The following is a 21,265-nucleotide window of genomic DNA, read 5'->3' on the forward strand; positions in this document are numbered from 1 at the left end:
TGGTAAACCATCATTTTAAAGGAAAAAATGTAGTCTGAAGAGAATGTGGGAGGATCCTGATTGAAGATCACTTAAACATGTTGTTAAATCTAAATGAAGAAAATCAGCAGTAGAAATCAAGGCAAAAAAACAAAAGAACTCAAGGTATTGAAAGTACACAGCTGCATAGCCTTAAGACTACATATCAGTGAGGCTAATAGAAAAAAAAGCTTCAGTTTGTTGTGGAGCTTAAAGATTTTACTCTGGAGCAACGGGAAAAGGTTATGTGGTCTGAATCCAGATTTACCTTTAGCGCAGAATGATGGATGCATCAGGATAAGAAAAACCTGTTATTCCTAGTGCCTTCCGTTAAAATCTGTGCTGCGATCTGCTTCTGTTGGTCAGATTCACGTTAAACGATGCAAATAGCCTGAAAAATGTTCAGTATACTGAACGAGCAGGTTTTTGATGGATTCTTTATAACTCATTAATGAGCATTATATTTTAATGAATGTATGCATCGGAATCAGGTTGCCATCTGCTGGATTTGAACCATGGATATCATGAGTTTTTGTCACTGAGCACCCAATGAGGCAAAATCAGCCACTTTTAATACATATTTATTCGGAAAAATTACCTGAAGATTCACTTTCTATCATTTAGTGACCCCCTAAGCACTCAATGGTAGTTACTGCAACATCAATGTCTTGCTACATTAGAATCAAAAGCTAGTTTTGATTCAATGGGTGATGAGTTGAAGAACGAATATGAACAGTAAGCTGTATTTGGTATGACATTCACAAGTGATATCTATTGCAAGCGTTGAACAGAAATGCTCTTCCACCATAAAGTGCATCTTCTCTCCACATAGGCCCAAACTGTTTCCTTCAGAAGGAGATTATTGCACTTTTCATTACATGCAAGGCCACCTGCTCCCCAACAACGGTTTCCCTCTTCTCAAAAGGCAAATGATCTGAGCTCTAAAGAGATACTGAGCATTCAGTTGCTGCTCGTTTGAAAATCACAAAAACTACAAATATCTGACATGGATGTTACCATGATAAGCAGCCCACACTTTTGCTACTCCTACACACGACAACCTTCAAATATATAACACACTGGCAATGAAGCTCACAAACTACAAGCATTTATAGCAGGATGAGTAATACTGCATAAACTGAAGGGCTGATATTGTGCCTGTGGAAGCCATGTTTGACCAGCTCTGAGCACTGTGACGGTCGCTGAGGATGTGACGTGACCTCGATTTATCTTATCAAAATCAAAATGAGATACAGCAATTCAAAGAAGCCTCAAGTCTTACGTTATTGGGAGTCAGAGGATGTGTTGGCTCTCAGAGTGGAAGAATAAATACTCCTGCATGCAGATTATCTAACGGTAAACTGTCATCGCCTAACAGAAGCAGAAAATGGCGAAGAGGATCTGTACTTGACCTCAACTGCAGATTTAGCCCTTGATCAGGATTGTTGCCAGTCTTTATTATACGTTAGTGTTACAATTGGCCGGTAGGGTGGATGATAATCTGATTCATTTCGTGGTGATTCAAAGCCGTCAGTCACACTGTGGTCCTCCGGATTCAATCTTCCTGGCTGCAGGACCCAGTTCCACCTTGCACACCCTCTGTGCAAACGTCAGAGAGCATAATGTCTCTCCCACATTACTTTCCAGTGCAGACACCTTTATTGGAACAAATGGAACCAAATTAGGCTCAGTATAAGGATTGGGATTTAGTGTGGTGTAGTAGTAGTGCTAATTAGGACTGGAGGAGAAATCTTACCTGCACCACCATGGCAGTCTTGCTGCCTTTACCTAGGGAGTCTTGTAATAGGTACGTGAGGCGGGAGTTCCTGAAGGGGATGTGAGTCTGCCGAGCCCGAAGAGCCTGAATGACGTCTCCCAGTGCCAGCAAGGAGCGGTTAATGTTCTGGGCCTCTTTCAGCCTCTCTCCCTCTGCTCCAGACTTCCAGACCCTTTCTGAGCCTGCCAGGTCCACCAGGTTCAATTTTCCTGCAGATGCAAGAGTGAAATGACGCAGTCATGATCAGTTATACACTCCTCCTCTCTTGCTGTCAACATTTCCTATTGAAACCTTTGGGGAGAGATATGAATGACAAGTTTGTAGCCTTCCCTCAGACACTTTCCCTCTGTAAGGACAAAATGGTTGCATGGCCGACCTGTGGTTTTGGAGCCACTGGCGAGGTCAGTGCCCTGAACAGTGATACACAGCAGAGCATGAGAGCGCGAGCTGTGCTGGTTCATCTGAGTTCCAAAGGTGATCCTGTTCCTTCTGGCTGTGGCTAAAATCTTCATAAACACACACACAAAAAAGATCAGCATCAGCATGATGTTCTATTCTTTTTCCATACTAGTGAACGGTCATTAGGACAGGTGGCAAACATCTGGTACCTTCTTGATGTGCTGAAAGCTCTTAACTTCTATCACCCTGAGTCCTGGAACATGCAGCTGCCCTGTTCCATCTGGGTTGATCTTTATGTCCAGTTTCTCTCCATCCTTACTCAGCAGGTCTCTAAAAAAACCAGAACAAGGCTACCACCATCTAAAAACAGTCAATTAGGTCCTATTGGGTTTAAATGGTGCCAAAAAGCAAGAAACAGCAAACTGTACCTCAGCACCTCATTATAGATCTCCACAGAGCTGACCGTGACGGTGTAAGACCACATGTCCTTCCTCTCCTCAATCTCACTGAAGAGATGTTTCAGAGCTCGCTGGTTAATTCCTGGGTTTTCCACACTGCCCTGGAAATAAATGGTTTTCTAGGTTACCAGGTCAAACCCTTTCAACTCCCACCTCAGGGATACTTTACAGCAGAAACAGCACACAAAAACAGATAAGGGAACGCTAGACTTTTACTAACTGAATTGGTATATACTGATATCTAATGTTTTTTTTTGTTTTTTTTTTCACTGAATGTTCAGGTTGGAGTGTAATAATGTCACACACTCTGCATTTTGACACTGGAAAATATTTGTTTTTACCTTACCTCACGCACACTTTAGCATAATGTTATTTTCATTTATAAAGTGCTCTTATCCAAAGCAACTTACACGTGAGGAAGAAGGCACACGAGCAAATGAGAATAAAAGTGAACTTTTTGGCCATCGTGTGGCAGAAGCCCAACACCTCACATCCACGTATGAGCACCATCCCTATAATGAAGTACGGTGGTGGCAGCATCATGTCAAAAGAGGTGAATGCTCTTTATATAGCATAAATGAATCTACGAGCTGCTGTCTTTATAGACTGTATGCAGTCTATCAATATCCCCTGTACCGTGACAGGGTTTTAACCCATTTAGACTATGTACAACACAGCCTTCTGAAACATGAAGGTTTTCTGGAAAACATAAAACCGTTCTCTGAATCTTCTTTATTTCTCACCCCCAAAAGAAACAAGAAACATAAAGTAAAAACCTTTTGAGAGGTTAAAGCTTCAGCTTTTATTTAAATGACGGACTTTGCCCTCATGTTTATGAATATTTTTTAAAAAAAGAAAGAAAGATAAACGATACATATGTCGTTTTAGGTGACGATTTTTTATATTCCCAATTTGTTGTTAGGTAACCATCAGAGATCTACAACCACGGGCAGGTTTACCTGCTAAAATGAGTCAAACCGCTTTTGAAAGTGTTGACTTAAATCCTCTGTGATGAGGAAGGCTGAGCGGTCTTCAAGGATCTTATTTTGAAGTTGTTGTTTTTTCTTTAAGTTTCATCTTGACCATTTTTGATAATATCTGAGAAGCAGTGAAAAGGAAATAAACTACACTTCCTGGACACTTGGCCAAGTGTATTCTTGTGCTGTTGATCAGTCTCCATCAATGTAGTATATATAATGTGGTATATATTTTATATACTACAGTAAACAGAAGTAGACAGAAGTAGACAGTGGCGTACCTCCATCGTATATGTCTTTCCAGAGCCTGTCTGTCCATATGCAAAGATGCAGACATGGTAGCCATCAATGCAGGATATTACAAGAGGTTCAATCTCCTGAAAGACCTGCTCACACCAAATCAAAGGTTAGACGAAGGGTTACAGGTCTTGTCATAATAACTTATTTTATGCATTCACATACTCCTTTTCACTACCTCTTCCTGCGTGGCCTGTGGGTGGAAGACCTTGTCCAGCTCAAAGATGCGACCCTTTCCTTTGCTCAGCACATTCAGGGAGGACTCGTTGTTGGGGTCTGTCGTCACAACCACAGACCGGCCCTCCTCATGTTGGTCCTCTTTCAGCACGGGCTTCACGCGACACAGCACACGAATGTTACCTTAAAAAGACAGTCAGACGACTCAGTCAGTGGCAGATTTCGCTTTCTGCAGAACACTTTATTGTTTTCGGTCTTAATACCTTTAAGCTCCACCAGCTGCTCGTGATACTTCCTGCGTAGTGCAACCTCCTTCCTGTATTTCTCCAGAAGATCTTTGTTGGCTTCTGACATCTCACTGATAGCTGCTGAAATCTTCAAAAGGCAGAATGCAGCAAAAATTAAGTTGGTCCAGTGTCTCTTTCAATCAAATCCAAGTTTAAGCACTTGTAAGACTGCATACCTGTTTTTTTGCTTCATTGATAGCTGCTCCATAAAACTCTGAGAAATTTCGAACCTGGCTCCTCAGACTGGTGTAGTCTGTCTTCATGGAGCGTAAAGTTGGTGGAAGTGCTGTCAGGCGCTTCTGCAAGGCTGACAAAGAGAAAAAAAACCTATGAAGAAACACATTCTAATTCTGTTAAATGTCTTGGTTTCCTCCCCTGGAGGTTCAGTAACTCACTGAAGAATTGGTCCTGCAGGTTCTGAAAGTGTTCGGCTGAGCAGCTGGCAGCAGCCTTTACCGCCTCCTCCTTCCTCTCCTCCAAGTGGCTGATCTCCTTCAACAGTTCCTCTCTCAGTTTGCTGATTTCTCGCTCATATGCTGCAATCTGTAAAAGGTGTTTGCAGGTTCAAGGCCTGTGCAGGTTCAGCTCTGTAATTAGTTAATCTGTCAATCAAACTAATTCAGAGTTAGAATTTCTGGTCCCCCAGGTGGAAACATCCTCCCTTTGCTTTTCATTTTCCTCCTTTGACAATTTGTTCTCTGAGGAGAGTGATCTTTGTTTACCCATCTCCACTTGCCAATTCTATCTATTTTTATTCCCAATAAGTAGGAGCATCAGGAAATTGTCTCCATATATTTGATTGCTGGTGGCAGGCAGTCCACAGTAATGTTTGTCCTGATGGATATTTAGCCTTGCTGACAAAAGCCCAGATTAGATTATATTTCATTTGTGTGCACCTTTCTGTAGCATGTAACCCTGTTTTTAAAACATTTAAAAACACAGTTCATATATCATACAATTATAATTAGTAGTTCATATGTATGTGTACTTGAAAGCACATTGAAAGATACATTTTTGTGCTAAAATGAGTCTCATTGCCTCCTTTTATTACCTTGTGCTGCAGATTACAGCTGTGTTCATCCGACTTCCTGATCTGTTCCTCCAGATGTTTGCACCGCTCATTCTGATTGGACAGCCTCTCAGACAACACCTCATTCCTCTGTCTGGCTTTAGTCAGCTGCTTTATTGTTGCAGGTGATTCCACCTCCAGAGTCTGGGTGACATACTGGCAGACAACAGATCAAAATCTAATTGGAGTTTTCTTCTTTGAAAGTATAAAAAGAAATGGGTCAATATTCATATAAATGAAAATATAGGTGATTTACCTTAACAACTGGCTCCTTGCCTCTCTCTCTATCCAGCTCCAGCTGCAGTTCCCTCACTCTGTCCTCGCGTTTCCTCAGCTCCTCTCCTCTCCTCCACTCACTTTGTTCACTCCTTCGCTCCAGCTGTGAAAGCTGCTCAGCACGCTGTTGAAGGGAGATCTCCAGCTGCTGCACTCTGCTACGGAGATTCTCATTCTCCTACCATGTCAAATAAAAGTAAATTGCAGGTATACTCTGATGTTTGGCGGAATAGTACACCAGTGAGCTCTGAGCTGCGCTGATGCCTCTCACCTTGATGAGCATGGTGCTGGACTGGGACGGGATGGCTGAGAGCTGCTGCAGGAGGCCTTGTGTAACGCTCAGGTTCTGCTTCAGGCTCTCGTTCTCTGCTGACAAACACAGCACCCGTTTCTCTGAGTCTGTGGCCCCCTGAGGAAATTAAGCATAAGGCTGAGGTATAGCAAGACATTAAGAGTAAAATTGAAAACATAATGACGTGTTTCACCATCACATTATATTTAAGGTGTTGTACATGACTAGCTGAGCACTTCTTGGCATTTACAGCTCTATTTTTAATCTAGTCGTGTGGCAGATTAACTGATGGCAGGAAGACACTTGACAAATGGTGAACTCAATAGCTTGCATGACTCACAGTGGCTGTCTTCAGCCTTGACAGCTCCTCTTCACGCTCTTCTATGCAGCTCTTCAGCTCATCAATCTGTGAGGAATTGGAGAAGTTAAACATCTGGCTGAAGATTTTTTACAATATAAACACGTACGGCTCCCACCTACAATTATCTGAAGATTCATGGGAATCTTTGTAACATTTTTTTCAAACAAAGAGGAATCCGAGATACATTTTCTTTTTTAAAAGAGAGCTTTAGCCAAAATGGCAGTGTTGGATAGACCACACAGCAACCTACTTGCAGTTGAAAGGCTTGTATACGTGAGTGTCTGTCTCTTTCTTTCTGCTCCAGCTGTGAGTGCAGCAGACGGAGTTCTCCTCTCAGTTTACTCCTCTCACCCTGCAGGCCATACAGAGACTCCACCAGCCTGTGAATCCCAGCTTGTGGCCCTCCATCACTGCTAGACTCACCTGAGGGACAAGAAAAAAGAACCTCTTTTCTAACACCCTGGATACTGTTATGATAATACCTCAAACATATTCAGTCATCTCTGCAACCACGTTCATATTCGGGCAATCATAGTTACATTCCATTCCATCTATATCATTTGAACTTCTTTTGAACCATATCTAACCGTTTCATTTAAGAGCATTTTCCACAGAACACTTGTGAGTGTAATATTATTGATAATTAGATATGCACGTACTGTCAAGCTCTTACATAAATAATAACATGTAGACCATGTAGTCACTGCATACTGCAATTAGGTTAACATTATTGCTCCTGCATTTAAAGACCTCAATAGGATTCCTGCAGCTCATCAAATGCAAAACCCTGATTCACATATACAAGGTGGAACAACCTTCTAAAACCTCCATTTTCGACAATAAAGAACATTTTCCTCCCCCTCAATGATTTACCAAGCTCTGTCACCTCTGATATTCATCGCGGGACTAAATTTATCAACACAGCGTGTCAGGTTTGCGGTCTCACAGTGCTGCGTGGAGAGGTGGTGATGCCAGAAAGGAAAAAAAATGGAGAGCAGGCAGCTATGCATCATCCCTCTGCGGAAACACTGAAATAGCACTGAAAATTTTCAGACATCAGCAATGCAAGAAAAACTTTTTCTTTCAGCTAAAAAAGATAAAAATGTTGCACAAAACCATTCATCACAGCCAAGTAGGAAAGTGACTGACACACTGCATCACTCATGATGCTCAGTATCACTCAGTCCTTCATTTTGCATTACAGCTAGCAAACAAACCAAACAGCTCAGTAACACTGGGACAAGGACCCCCGGCTATTTTTAGTCCAACACGTTTACACGTGCTGACCAGCATGTGCCAGACCTTGTAAGTGCATTTGCAACACATAAAACAGCACTAACAGACTATGTTTTATTCATATCAGAGAGTCACAGAGTCGCTACCCACATACTGAAGCCTCTCCTCACACGCTTATGTATCCTTACCCAGCAAATAATGTGAGTCATGCAGTCATGCAACATTTAAGCAGAGATCTTCTGCTTAAATGATCTCACAAATGGAAATGTCTTTGACCTGAACTGGGTATTCATATACACGAGATCATACATATTGACATATTTCCCTGTGGAATCATCAGTCATCATACGTTCAGGGATCTGCCTATGGTTTCATGGCACCTGTAAACAGGCTGCACAACAGTGAGTGATGCTACAGTGCTGCCGGTGGGTTCTGCTCTGAGGTGAAGGAACTATCGGGTTAAATCTGAAACACCACAGATACACACATCTAAAGCTCTAAGGGCCAAGGCAGCTGCACAGGGTCTGTCTGGTCTCTGTGACATCACTGACGGCAAAGCACACAAACACCCTATAAATCAAATCAGTTTGTTCTGCTGCTGATGACTCAATCTGTCCTCAAAGAGATGGAACTATTCAAACCTTTGGGGTCGCCCCAGTACTCCTCCTTCACTACAGATTGTTCTCCTCCGTTTAGTTCAGGTTTTAGATAGTGCTGGAACATTTCTGGACCTTCCACGACTGTGAGTGAGAGCACAAACCTTTCTCATGTTGATTACGTGAGCTTGTGGAGTTCACCTGCTGTAACATGTATGAGAGAGTGGCTTTCTTTTCTTATCTTCCTATAAAGTCTCATATCATAAATCTACATTTAGTCCTACGTGCAATATTCGGCTTCTTTTCACGCCAGAAGAAGCCTTGTGATCTTTAATTGTCGGTTTTTCATTATAGACACAGCATGGGAATGGAAACCCATCCCTCTTGCACCTTTGCCCCCCTTCCCCCATCATCACACCTCCTCCTGCTGCTCACCCTCACTCAGTGGGCTGGGGCTCTGTTGCTGGCTGATGGCCTCCTCTAGACTGCTTATGATGCTGTTCTTGTCCCGGAGGTGCTGGCGATAGGAGGCCCGCAGGGCCTTCATCTGACGTCGGTGCTGGACGCGATGCCTCTTCAACTGGACCCGGTACTGGTCGGCTTGCTGCTGCAGCTGCTGGAAGTGGGAGTACTGCTCCAGAAAACTCAGCAAGTGGGACATCACTGCCACCAGAGGAGACTCTGCCAACTGTGCGGTACACAAGCACACGCAGAAAGTTTAATATCAGTGCCAAATGCCTATTTGTGGAGCTGAAATTTATGTTGCTCTGCTGCATCAGGTGGGCAGTGCGGAGGAGGTGACACACTTTGGTTACCTTTGCTGTCGTTTCCACATGAGCTTGGGAGGCTCTCCTCTTTTCAGCCTCTTGCTTGAAAGTCAAAAAGGCAGCGAGAGGAGTGCATGCTGGGATGTCTGAAGCATCATCCTCATCATCATCACTCAGCTCATCACTGTCACTGCTACTGCCTGAATAACGTCGCATGAACAAAAGAGTAAAAGACTATGTGCCAAATATTCAATAAATGATTAGAAACTATTTATATAACACATATATCACCCCCCTGCCATACACTTGTTCTATTGACTTACTTGATTCACTAAAGCGAGCACAAGCTTTTTTTCCCATTCTGGGGGTGTGGCCATCTCTCCTCTTGCTCCTTGTTTCCATGGAAACAGATCCAGGCTCCTGAGCACAGCATCATCATATACAAGGGTCAGACAGCAACACACACACACACACACACACCCACATACACACATTCAAATCATAGATCTGCACAAATACAATGCAATGAAAGACAGTATGGGAAACCTATAACTGAATGCATATTTCCAATAGCAAAAAAATAAAAAAATAAATCAAATGGACAGAGGATCCCTGAGGCTTGACATGATATGGCTAGACATACATCTGGGGAAGCTCCACTTGCCCCCTCCAAGGCTTCCTCCTCCTCCTTCTTAAAGACAGTGTAGAAGATGTAGACTAAAAGGGAGTAGAAGGCATACATCTTCACGCCATCCAAGAGCCCTGTCAATGACAAATGACCTCATGATCGCACACACCTTTAAAATGGGTGAGGAAAGCATATCAATTGTACTTCTTTCCCTGATACTATTCTACCAAAAAGATACACTTGTTATCAAGGATGTGTGATGAGAAAATTTGCCTTGACAGCCGGTTATCCCCCGAGATTAAGCACCTTTTCTATTTTCAGTCCCTCCATTCCGTCACGCTAAATTCCTTCTCTTCTTTACCTCATCAAATGTTTTCTTCTCTTTGGTGATGACAGTGTCTCATTCCAGCCATTTGTATTCCGCTGTCACGCTGCAGCCCAAGTCTTCCCAAGCATCCCTCTTTCTCTGAGCTGCAACAGCATCCCTGTGCTGTGTGCAGCTCCTTTGTGGCACCTTCTCATCCGTTCTCCTCCCCTTTCTCCTACTCCTCCTCCTCCTCCTCTCCACTTTTCTCCATCTACAGGCTGCATCTGCAGTGAGCATGCTCAGTGCGGTTTCCTGATCCGCTGCAGTGGTGAAGTGACAGATGCAGGCAGATATGGAGACTGATGGAGGTGAGGAGGCTAATGCCAGAACCAGTGGAAAGAGGGAGAGGTGGAGAAGGAAGACCGAGTTTGGGGGGTTTAAAATCTGAAATTTAAAACAAAGCAAAACATTTTGATATTAAGCAGATGAACAATACAAGAAAGATCTCAGGAATACAATGCAAAGAAACAAGTAAGATAAAAGGTTTTATTTTGTTTAGCATTTGTTTCTATTTATTCAAGCTGCAGATGGTATTGACATTGTTCCTCATAGGAAATATTAGCATTTTTAGCAACAAATAACAATGAAATAGCCTGATAAGATTTCAAACTTTACACAGTCAGAAAGAAAGAAAGAAAGAAAGAAAGAAAGAAAGAAAGAAAGAAAGAAAGAAAGAAAGAAAGAAAGAAAGAAAGAAAGAAAGAAAGAAAGAAAGAAAGAAAGAAAGAAAGAAAGAAAGAAAGAAAGAAAGAAAGAAAGAAAGAAAGAAAGAAAGAAAGAAAGAAAGAAAGAAAGAAAGAAAGAAAGAAAGAAAGAAAGAAAAAGAAAGAAAGAAAAAGAAAGAAAGAAAGAAAGAAAGATCATGTAATATTACAAACTCACACATGCCCCCTAAATTACTTAATACGTAATTTCACCGTTAACATCAGAGTCGTGAAGTTTGCCAAACTTTCCCAAAGACTGCAGTAAAGCAGCCGAGGCTGCTGCTCACACCCCTGAAATCCTGAGACAACCTGCAGCATTCACTAAAAATCTCTGTAAAGAGCATCAGTGTGCTGCGAGGACACCGGAGCGGATAAACGAAAACAAAAAAAATCTTATCTGAATGATAATGAGTCGAACCGTTGAGGTAATTTCATTCATCGGAAGAGCTGCTACAAACCAGAAAAGTCCCAAAAAAAGGCCATTGATGAGTATCAAACAGTGATGATGGGGTAAAAAACTGGGCCAAGAGCTCTGACCACTGCAGTTATTCTGACAGTGATACTGCTGAGGTTGCGGAACGAATATTTTCTAGACTCCAAAGCAGGGTGTGTGTGTGTGTGTGTGTGTGTATGTGTGTGTGTGTGTGTGTGTGTGGGGGGGGGGGGGGGGGTCTGAATCTACAGCACTAAAAACAGTTTTCAGGGAGACGTGTACAAGGTGTCAACAACTAGATGAAACATCCACTGACACGACTACAAACAAAAATAGAATACTCACAAGGCATTTTTCCCAGAGTAATATTGCAAAATGTGATGAACTTATACAAGGCACTTAGAGTGTAAGCACAAAATGAGGAAAAAAAAGCTTTTGTTGTAATGAGAAACGCCAATATTGACTTTCAGCTGTGTATCTGTTTAGTGAAATCTTGTGTTTTTAACCAAGTGAAGCTCGTACAGAGTTCAGCCGAGGTCTCGGTTTTGCCGCAAAATCCAATGAAAACACACAAAATTGAATTTTTGTGGCACAAAACTCTGTCGTTCTTGTTCATAGACACAGCTAAAGCTTACTGAACACTCATATTTGTTGTGTGCCTTTTTCAACACGGAAGCAACATTCATGAAACTTTGCAGGGGAGATGGACAAAGAGGATCCAGACGATGTTTCTGAAACTGTGAACCAGCTCAATTTGCCTTGATGTAGGACGCACTCTCAAGATGACTTTCTCGTTTCTTAAAAGTTTAGTAAAACAATGAGCATGCCAGCAGTTTGACTTAATTTTTCCCTTTTAGCCACATGTGTGCGCATAAAAGGCAGCCAACAACCAATATGAATGACAAAAGAAGGCAGGAGTGTTTGATGTAGCAGTCCCAGTTGTCAACAACATCAAGATGGAGGACACACGAAAAACACCAAGGACTGAAGGGGGAAGCTGAAAAGATATGGGAAGTGAAGTGAAGGAAGTGAAAACCCTGAAGCTCTCAAGTCTCTTGTAAAGGAGCAGAGCTCAAAAAAAAAAAAAGGGCAACCACCCACCAGTGGGCGAGTTGGTATATACACACAAAAAAGACCAAAAGAAAAAAGTGCAGAAGTCTTAAACCACTCTTCATTTCTATACATTTTGCTTCCAACAAGACAGATTTCCTAGTAACACCTTACAGTGGTCTTGATCAGTAGTTCTCCAGGCTTTCTGAAGGTCTTTCAATCTTTCTTTGGACATTTTTGACTTATCTTAAATCCACTCTGTCTACCTGACCACTTTCAGAGAAACGTGTGATTTTAGTAATTTATTTGTTTGCTAAGCCACTTAAAACTGACGGATGAATCCTTCAAGCAGAAAAAAAGGATGATTAACTAGTGTTGTGCCCACACATAACAGAAAACTTAGCAAAGACCCAGTTTTTAAATTGTACCTTTAGGTACTTTGTTACCAGCAACAGAATGGTTTGTTCCCATTTCTTTAGCTGCATCTAAAAAAAAAATCCAAAGATAACACAGTTTAACAAAAATAGAATAGTATTTTAAGCTATTAGCCGAAAAAAAATAGGAAAACGACACGGGACCCAAGAGACGCATCTGACCCTTCAGTTCGTCCATCTACTGTTCACTGAAGCCTCATCAGAAGCAACCTCCATAACAGGGTGGCTGTCATGGAGGAAGGGAAACAGGAAGAAAAGGCTGAGGTTTGCCAAATGACACAAGAAGCAGACTGAAAATTAGAGGCAACAGGTCTTATGGAGGGATGAATCCTCCCCAGAGCTCATCATTATTGAAGAAGTGTGGGATCATCTTGACAGAGAACAGAAACAAAAGACAGCCGACATCCACAGAAGAGCTTTGAAATATCCTTCAAGAAGCCTGGAGAACTACTACTTAAAGACATCAAAAGTAAGCTTGTCTCAGAGGGTTCAGACTGTGTTGAAGAAAAAAAAAGGTGCTTCCACCAAACATCGACTTTCAAGCCTGTTAGAGTTGTACAAACTCTGTTTTTGTCTTATATACTTATCTTAATTCACATTAGCACATTTCAATCAATCAGTGCACCTATAAACTCAACTCACTCCAACATATGCGATGTACAAGAACAAAAAAAAAGAAGAAAAGTGGAAAATCTTTGGCCTTTGAGAAGTTAAAGTTGGGTGACATCTTTAATAATTCACACAGGCCCATTCATTTTACTCATGTGTCCAAACTGTCACTTGATCAGGTTTAATAGCCAGTACTACACGGATAACCGGCGTAACCATACAGATCGTTAAACATTTAAATGTTCATGCTGCATCGATCAGTCACATCCAACAGAAACTTGCTGAGAGCTCGTGTCGAGGCCCAACAGCCTATAGTCAATGACCCGTCCAAAAGCCACTTCATCAGTTCGTCTGTAGCAGCTGGAGAATCGAGCGGAGCAAAAGCATTAGTTCCAGCCTTCTGTGCCAGAAGTAACGGAAGGCTCAGGGCCACACCGCCCGAGACCCCTAAAGCATTTCCGGCAAACAGACACACCGTCAGACAACAGGACAGAGACGACAAACCCAGGCAGCGAGTCATGACTGCAAGAGTGTCTTCTGAGAGCCAGTCTGAGAGTCCGAGCAGCAGACAGGAGCCACACAGGAGAATACGAGCCGTGTTGTTGTCTTGACTGAGCCACAGGAAGTCGAAGGAGACCAGCGCCGGAGCCAGGACCTCACCAGCCCACTCTGCTTCTCTCTGAAGGGAGGTGAGGTGTGAGCTGGAGGGATGGAAGATGTTAAGTGTTGCAGAGAGCCCAAGCAAGAAAAAGCCGACTGAGGGGCCCCTGTGGTCCTGCAAGAGATGTGAATCCAGAGGAAGCAGCTTTATTACAGCGTAGTAAGTCTAATACAGGCAATTCTTTAATCAACACGTTTATTACAAAATTCAGACGTCAGCCAAAGAGAGCGCATGCGCAGTTCAGATAGCAAGTAAATTATTTAGTTTCAAAACTCCTAACAGAGAAAGATAATTACTAAATTAAAACATACTGATCATTTTAAGCTGCTTATTTAAACCGAACTACAGATATTCACTTTGTTGTCACTATCGAGAAAGAAGCAACAGACCCTCAATAAGTGATTCAAAACATTTGGCTTTTAGGCTTGAAAAAATACCCACCTTAAACAGTTTATATGAAGAGTAGAGCGCTGTAGCAGACAAAATTATGTTAGACCAAGATGTGACCCACTCTGTTACAGAGGACGCCATTGATCCTGAGGACAAGTGACACGCCTGAAAACATCTGCGACCCCAACAAACACCGTTGTTATTAAAGCATCAGAGAAAGTTTAAGTTAATGTGTATCCAGTCAGTTATTTGAGTTGTATCTGTCTGGAAGTGGTTCACCGATACATATAGAGGTCACAACATCAAGCTTAAAGCAAGAATCTTGAGGAAAGAACAGAGGAACGTTTATTTTCACACGTGACATATGCAGAAGTGGACAATGCGCAGACTCCGGAAGAGGCGTTCGGAGTTACTCGTGTTTCCTAAAACTTTCGGAGCAAACTCATGATCACCGTTAAGTTGTAGATTTTGCCAACGTCTGACTTGACTAATTTTAACGTCTGTTTTCTTTTTTCTTAATCATCGTTATTATCATTATTCTTCTAGACCTTCTGAATTTGTGTGAGCTTGTGCTCAAAAACAATGTCCATATTAGGCCTATATCACAACAATCTGAAAGTTGATGGCTTTGTGAAATTAAAGGGTTCAAACAAGTTTCGGAGTCTCCAAACAATTTGTTTTTCTTAAATTATGTTTTGTACATTTTTAAATGACTGAATGATTACCTCAAGCCAAACCAACGGCCCCAATGATCTAACTTAAACTCACTTTAAAAAATAAAATAAAATAAGGGGGGGGGGGGGGGGGGGGGGCATAGAAGTAAATAAATCAAAATTGGATGTATGTATTGTCGTTTTTATTTTTCATGGGGAATTATAATGCTACTGGTGATCTACATTTTCGTTATCGATTTTACATTATCGCTCTTGCTGTTACCCTTTTTACTCCATCAAAGAGGATATTTCACTTTTTTCAAGATTACCTGAAGGCATCACAAGTTCGAAAAGTATGGCGGCGGAGTGTTTAACAATACTAACAGAGCAATGGATACGTGACAGATTACAGTTAAAACATCCGTGTCTCGGTAAGGTTATCTCACATTAAGTACCAACGTTGCATTGGAGTAATTATCAGCAAACGTGAGGGATAAAGAGGTTACATTTAGTTTTTATAAGCGAAAACTATTTAGGTTTTCTCAGGCCTCAGCGTTAGCTAACCAGAGCTGACATAGCATCAACTGTCACCTGCTCGAAAGCGAAGCACCAGAGGCAAATAGTACAGCATATTATTCATAATAATCAAGTTTATGCTTTTGTAACAGGTGACGTCCGGTCGTTGAGCCTCCCGGGGACGTATGAGGAGAAGATAGGACATTTGGGAAACGCTTTGACTAACTTTGTCCGTCTGAAGTCTCTGGATCTCTCCTACAATGCGCTCGTCTCTGTGGAGGTTTGTTCCACCGTATATCGTGTTTAAACGTGCCTGTGTGAAGTATTTTTAAAAAACACCTCATTTCCAGTTTGTTTCAACCTCAGTCAGTGTATAATTGTTTTTCCGCGGTGCCATTTCATTGAATGGAAATGTTTCTCTGGCATCAGTTTATACGTAGCTGTTTTGACATCGCGGCCCTTGTCCCATTTGGCGTTTAAAGAGGTCGTTGTCCTGTCAGCACAGACCTGATCTGGTCCATCTTAATCTTTTGAAGTTCATGATATCAGTGTATAACAGCCTTGTCTCACTCACACACTCAACCATCATAGATTTTTCACACTTAAATTAGTCTCAGAAGCTGTGACCTTAAGCATGTTTACATGGCACCAGATTAAAAGACTCCAGCTTCTCTAAACTGAACTAATGCACCAAGATAATCAAATTACTCCTGCATGTATACGATCGGATACACACTTAAATGGGCGTAACTGCTCTGTGCATGGCTCAGTATTTCATCTTTTTGCATATCTTTATAAAAACATGCAAGCATGAATTTATAACGTAGCGCCATCTGAGAAAATCACCATTCAAATAACTGTAAGACATCTATGCAGAGAGTTCAGCTATACTTACATGTACAATGATCTCCCACAGAGAAAGTAAGAAGTGGCAGAACGTCATGTGTCGCCGTTGCTTGAGTCCCGCTCGTGTCAACGGTTAAAAGTACAGCGGTCCAGTTAAATTATCTTATCGAGCTGTAACCATAGCTTGATTCAACTGTGTGTCTAACTTGGCTGATTGTTTGATAAATGTTGCTCAACTCCCACTTAAAGTGCAAATGGTTTCTTTCCAGGGGGTGCGACACTTGAAAATGTTGGATAGGCTGATCCTTTACTATAACTGCATACCTTCACTTGAAGAGGTGAAAGTGCTCTTTGAGCTTCCAGTTTTGAAAGAGCTAGACCTCAGGCTCAACCCTCTGACCAAAAGTTACCCACACTACCGCCCTTATGTGGTGCACGCCATGCCCAGCCTGCGAAAACTAGGTAAGATCTGAAAGTCGTGCTCACATGTACATCTCCCGTCAGATTTTTAGATTAAATAAATGCTCTTTTTTTTTTTTTCCTTTTCAGATGGATGCTCAGTCAGAGACACGGAGCGCAAAGCTGCCATAGTGCAGTTCTCCTCTGACCTTCCTCCTCAGCAGAAGACCTCCTCTCTGAATCTGGCTGAAGATCAAAGGTACACTGAACATGAAACCCCCAACTCACATGAGTTCAGCTCATTCTGTTTGATGGAAGCACCCAGTGAAGCTCCGGGGTCTAATGTGTGTGTCCTTTTCCACACATGAGTTGGTATTTATAAAATGACATGTGTACATCTCAAATATTTCAAACCAGTTCTTTAGAAACCTGCTAGAAAAAATAGCGCAAAACTGTAAAATGTGTGATATTGCATCTTTGCTGTCTTGCTTGTGGTTGCCAGAAGCAGCGATCAAAGGCTGGCTTTCGTCGGCCGCTTGACCAAACGGCTTTCGCTCTCGACTGACAGTCAGGATATTGTGTTGAACTTTGTTGCGACAAATCCCGGCGGTCAAAGTGAAACCATCTCTGACACTAATCACAAGGAGGCAACGGGAAAGATGTCAAAGTCCACAAGTTAGTTCTGAAATCAAGACCAAACCAGCTGAGTTTCTCTTTCTCTCCGAACTGCTTTCGAATCTATTTTCTGTTTCAGAACCGAGAGAGAAAGATTCAGAAGATTATACAGAACGGAGGAGTTCAACTCCAAAACAGGCGAGTTTTTATTTCTGTCCATGTCTGACACTGTTATTTGTAGTGCATTTACATTACTGAAGCAGCAGTGCTTTGATTTGTAGGAATCTGCCAAATCCATCCTCAGGTATCCCCACGCTAAAAATGGTAAGTGTGCACACTTTTCTCTGGAGTCCATTAGACATGTAGAGTTATAAATGTGTGTGTGTCAGTGGTTTGTTGGGATGACGCGGCTCATATGAGCTTTATTCTATTATGAATATTATACAGCTGATATTACAGGAGCAAGAATTGTTTCAGTGGTAATTTTCTTTCTACTTCTGCAGTAAAAATCTCAATCCATCAACAATGCATTAAAAATTAGAAAAATTGGTTATCAAAAATGGTTTTTATATGTATTTAATGTGTTTATTACATTTTGGTGCCAAAAATGGATATAATCAAAATAGTTTTGGCTGTGTTGTACTCCAGTGAGTGAATACCACTAGGGGGCGACAGAAGCCAAGTCCTTTTTATTTTTTTTAAAACAATTTCTTTTAAAGGTCAGTTATTATCAGTTCTCTTTTGTGTTATCTATCATTTTCCAGATAACACTGAGTCCAAAGGGTGGCAGTTTAATGAACCACCTCATAGAAGTAGCTCTCCCTCATCTAAAGTGGCTGAAAGACCGAAAGTGTCCTTTGGCCCTTATATAGAGAAACACAGACCTGTTACTGGAAAACAAAAGCACAAGGACCTCCCCAAACAAACCAGACATGTAGCCAAGGGACATTTTACTCCAAATCCTGGTGAGAATTGAATCCCAGTATTCAACAAGCTCCTTGTCCGGGTTTTTACGCTGATCCATACATGCTAGAATTCACCTTCATTGCACCTAAGAGAACGTGTGTTCACAATATTTTTTCCAGATCAAAGTCACCATCATGGCTCTTCAGTTATTAATATCCGGCCTCCCAGTCCACTACGCCCTGGTTTGAATCTGTCTGATCCCTCTAACCCCATCTTACATCCTGCAAGACTCACCTACTCTAGCTTCAACAGGACAGAAGAGGGCACCTGCCTGCAGCTGCAGGGCGAAAAGAAAAAAAAGGTTGGTGCTTAATTCAGTCCCAATTTTTACACTTAATCAGGAACTTATTTAAGGTTCTGTCTCATACAAACTTACTCTGAATCTCCTTCTCAGGGTGGTTATAGGAAACCCCTGGAGATGCTCCTGAACCTAGTGGACAAACACTGGAGGGGCGAGAGGTCTCTGCATCATAACAACAACTTCCTGTGTGAGTTGGAGTTTGTTTTGGGGAATGTGGTGTCTGATTTCAAGATACTGAGATGATGAATGGCTTCTCATCTCTTCCATTTTTGGCTGTAGCTCAGGCAGTTCAGATCCTCTCTATGATGGAGAGCGATATTTCCAGTCGGGAGGCCGAGGTCAGGACCTTAAGACGGGATGTTGATGCTCTTAACCTTCAAGCCATTGCACGAGAGGAAGAACACAAAGCTGAAGCTCAGAATGTCTCTGCTCAGCTAGAGGAAGCTCGCAAAGCAGCAGTAAGTTCACTCAAGACTCGGGAGCAGAGTTTAGCTTTAGGAGAGCATGCTACTTCTGATCACTGACTTTAACACAGGGCAAGCTAAATGAGCAGCTGAGGATTGTCTTAGAAGAGAACGTTGCTCTGCAGAAACAGCTCATCAAGTTAGAACGTCAATATCTCAAGTCTATGATGAAAAGCTCGCCCATTACTCAGATCAGAGGTGGGTGAACTTGCCTTTGGGAGATGTGTAGAAGTGAACATTCTTGCTCTCTCACTGTTTTAACCACTAACTACACTCCTTTGTATTTGGCGGTCCTTAGAGGCTCAGACAGAAGTGGAGGAGCTGAAGAAAGAGATCGAGGGGCTGAGAAAGAAGGTGCAAGAGGCTGAGAAGGTCCAGGAACTCTCAAATATGCTGCAAGAAAGTCACAGGCAAGAAAATACTGCAGACTCTCTACTCACTCTTGGATCTGATGCATTTTCCACACCCACTCTGTGGGTACAGTGATGCAATCTTGTATCTAAATCAGCCGGCATGTTGGTTGTTTACATGATTTGTGTGTGCTGTCTATGTGCTGCAGGTCCCTGGTGGCCACCAACGAGCGTTTGCTAGCCGAGCTGAAGGAAAGTGGGGAACATAAAGACTAAATATGAGTGAAGAGATGCACACAGGGGAGACAATTTCCCAGCAAGACTATGCCAAGCATCAAATTAATTAGCACAAGGTCCAGCAGTTGGAGAGGTTTTCAATAGATTTTTTTTAAACTTTATTTATATCACTACAGTGTACAATGTTGATAATAATGAATGATATTGCTTACATTTTGCGTGCCTTTTTTTTTTTTTTTTTGGGTGAAGCATTTCTTATTTTAAAAGAATATGCACGGAGTGTCTTCTTGATGTAAACAGTAACAGGGAAAAGTAATTAATTCAGGAAACTTTGTGTATGAGCGAGTGTCAGAGTTGTTATGTTAACAAAGGATTTTAGGGAGGAAAATGAGAAAGTCATAGTGTGTTTCCTGGAGCTCTAGCAACATTATGTCTCTCTCTTTTTTTTCTTTTTTTTTTTTTTTAGGTCAGTTGCGTCTCCATCTGCTTTGTACACTGCAGTGAAATGAACGCACCGAGACTGCAGCTGCACTGTGACTTTATTTATATGTCAGCTTCAGGGCTGGAGAGCTGCTCACACACACACACACACACACACACACTCTGCTCTTTCAAACCCTGATACATAACTTGGTTAACCGGCTTTGAATTTGTATGCTAAAAAAACTGAATGTAGCTTATTTGCTTATCTGAATGTTACAGGTCACCGGTCGGTGCTAAAGCTACACGGTGCCCCTGAAAGAAGAATATAAGACATGTTTGACTTTTGACACTCAGCAGAGGCTCTGGGATGATTATTTTATTTTATTTTCAGTAATGCACTATAAATCATGAACACACTTAAAGAAGTTTTGAGAACAAGAACAAAGAAAAAAGCCACTGCATGCACTGGGGCACAATAGTACATTAAAGGTTATTTGAAAAACAAAAAAAATGAACAACAGTGTTGTTCATCCACATTAAAGGTGCACAGTATTTGGCATTAAGCACAGAAAACATACTCTAGCTACTGCAGCAGACAGAAACGAACACTGAGAGCTGCTAGTTTTGCACTTGATGCACGATTCTCCATCAGCTGAGGCTACAACAGGCAGTGTGTTTAACACAGAACAGTCACCTTGGAAAAATATTCTACAAAAGTGTAGTGTTTGCAGAGTTCCCTTTATCTGGTGTCGTATGTAAGTAAACATTAAAACCCTGCTTTTGTCAACCAAGTCTGCCGTGGATGACCGTGCCACACACACGAAAAGGTACAAACGAATGGAATAGCATTAGAGGAAACCTCACTTTGTACATGTACAAGTTGATACATATTGATTTCAGGCAATACAAGAGTTCTTATAATCCCACGATTTCATTTCATTACATGGAATTTTTTTTAATTTATTTTAGCAAGAAAACTGTAAATCTGTCCAGTAGTCTGTCCTCACATCAGGCACAGCAGTTACGGAAAGATAGACAAGCTGTCGCCTATATGCTTCTGAATCAAATGCAGTATACATCACATGCACAAAGTACAGCAATACAGAAGAACGAAAAACTGGAAGCCAGTGTCTTAAATTAATGCTATGTGGCTTAAACGTTTTAGAATATATACACAATCTTACCACAAATATATTAGAACTACGGTGTATGAATCTGATGAGGAAATAAAA

General features: G+C 41.7%; 2 protein-coding genes across 3 annotated transcripts; one reads left to right on the top strand and one right to left on the bottom strand.

Annotated features, from left to right (window-relative positions):
- Window positions 1-583: 583 nt before the first annotated feature.
- Window positions 584-10,370, bottom strand: LOC140316519 (kinesin-like protein KIFC3). Its single transcript, XM_072394375.1, has 20 exons — window positions 9,977-10,370; window positions 9,631-9,749; window positions 9,311-9,407; window positions 9,036-9,187; window positions 8,656-8,908; window positions 6,639-6,811; window positions 6,368-6,433; window positions 6,007-6,144; window positions 5,716-5,913; window positions 5,442-5,615; window positions 4,786-4,933; window positions 4,567-4,697; window positions 4,367-4,478; window positions 4,105-4,286; window positions 3,911-4,015; window positions 2,623-2,753; window positions 2,404-2,524; window positions 2,172-2,301; window positions 1,775-2,004; window positions 584-1,674 (listed from the first exon to the last, which is right to left on the bottom strand). Exons 2-20 carry the CDS (start codon window positions 9,727-9,729, stop codon window positions 1,549-1,551), a joined length of 2,766 nt encoding a protein of 921 aa, XP_072250476.1. The 5' UTR covers window positions 9,730-9,749; window positions 9,977-10,370; the 3' UTR covers window positions 584-1,548.
- Window positions 10,371-15,247: 4,877 nt separating this feature from the next.
- cep72 (centrosomal protein 72) lies at window positions 15,248-19,829 on the top strand. 2 transcript variants are annotated; one of them, XM_072394377.1, is made up of 14 exons: window positions 15,248-15,347; window positions 15,585-15,712; window positions 16,548-16,740; window positions 16,828-16,936; window positions 17,180-17,352; window positions 17,432-17,490; window positions 17,574-17,616; window positions 18,057-18,257; window positions 18,378-18,559; window positions 18,653-18,746; window positions 18,839-19,017; window positions 19,095-19,221; window positions 19,322-19,433; window positions 19,583-19,829. In XM_072394377.1, exons 1-14 carry the CDS (start codon window positions 15,272-15,274, stop codon window positions 19,647-19,649), a joined length of 1,743 nt encoding a protein of 580 aa, XP_072250478.1. In that variant the 5' UTR covers window positions 15,248-15,271; the 3' UTR covers window positions 19,650-19,829. The 2 variants fall into 2 exon arrangements, with proteins under 2 accessions (XP_072250478.1, XP_072250477.1); XM_072394376.1 differs by having other exon boundaries at window positions 15,267-15,347; window positions 17,180-17,338; window positions 17,439-17,490.
- The last annotated feature ends 1,436 nt before the right edge of the window (window positions 19,830-21,265 follow it).

Source organism: Leuresthes tenuis, unplaced genomic scaffold, assembly GCF_036924035.1.
Source record: "Leuresthes tenuis unplaced genomic scaffold, fLeuTen1.0.hap1 SCAF_10, whole genome shotgun sequence".
NCBI lineage: Eukaryota > Metazoa > Chordata > Actinopteri > Atheriniformes > Atherinopsidae > Leuresthes > Leuresthes tenuis.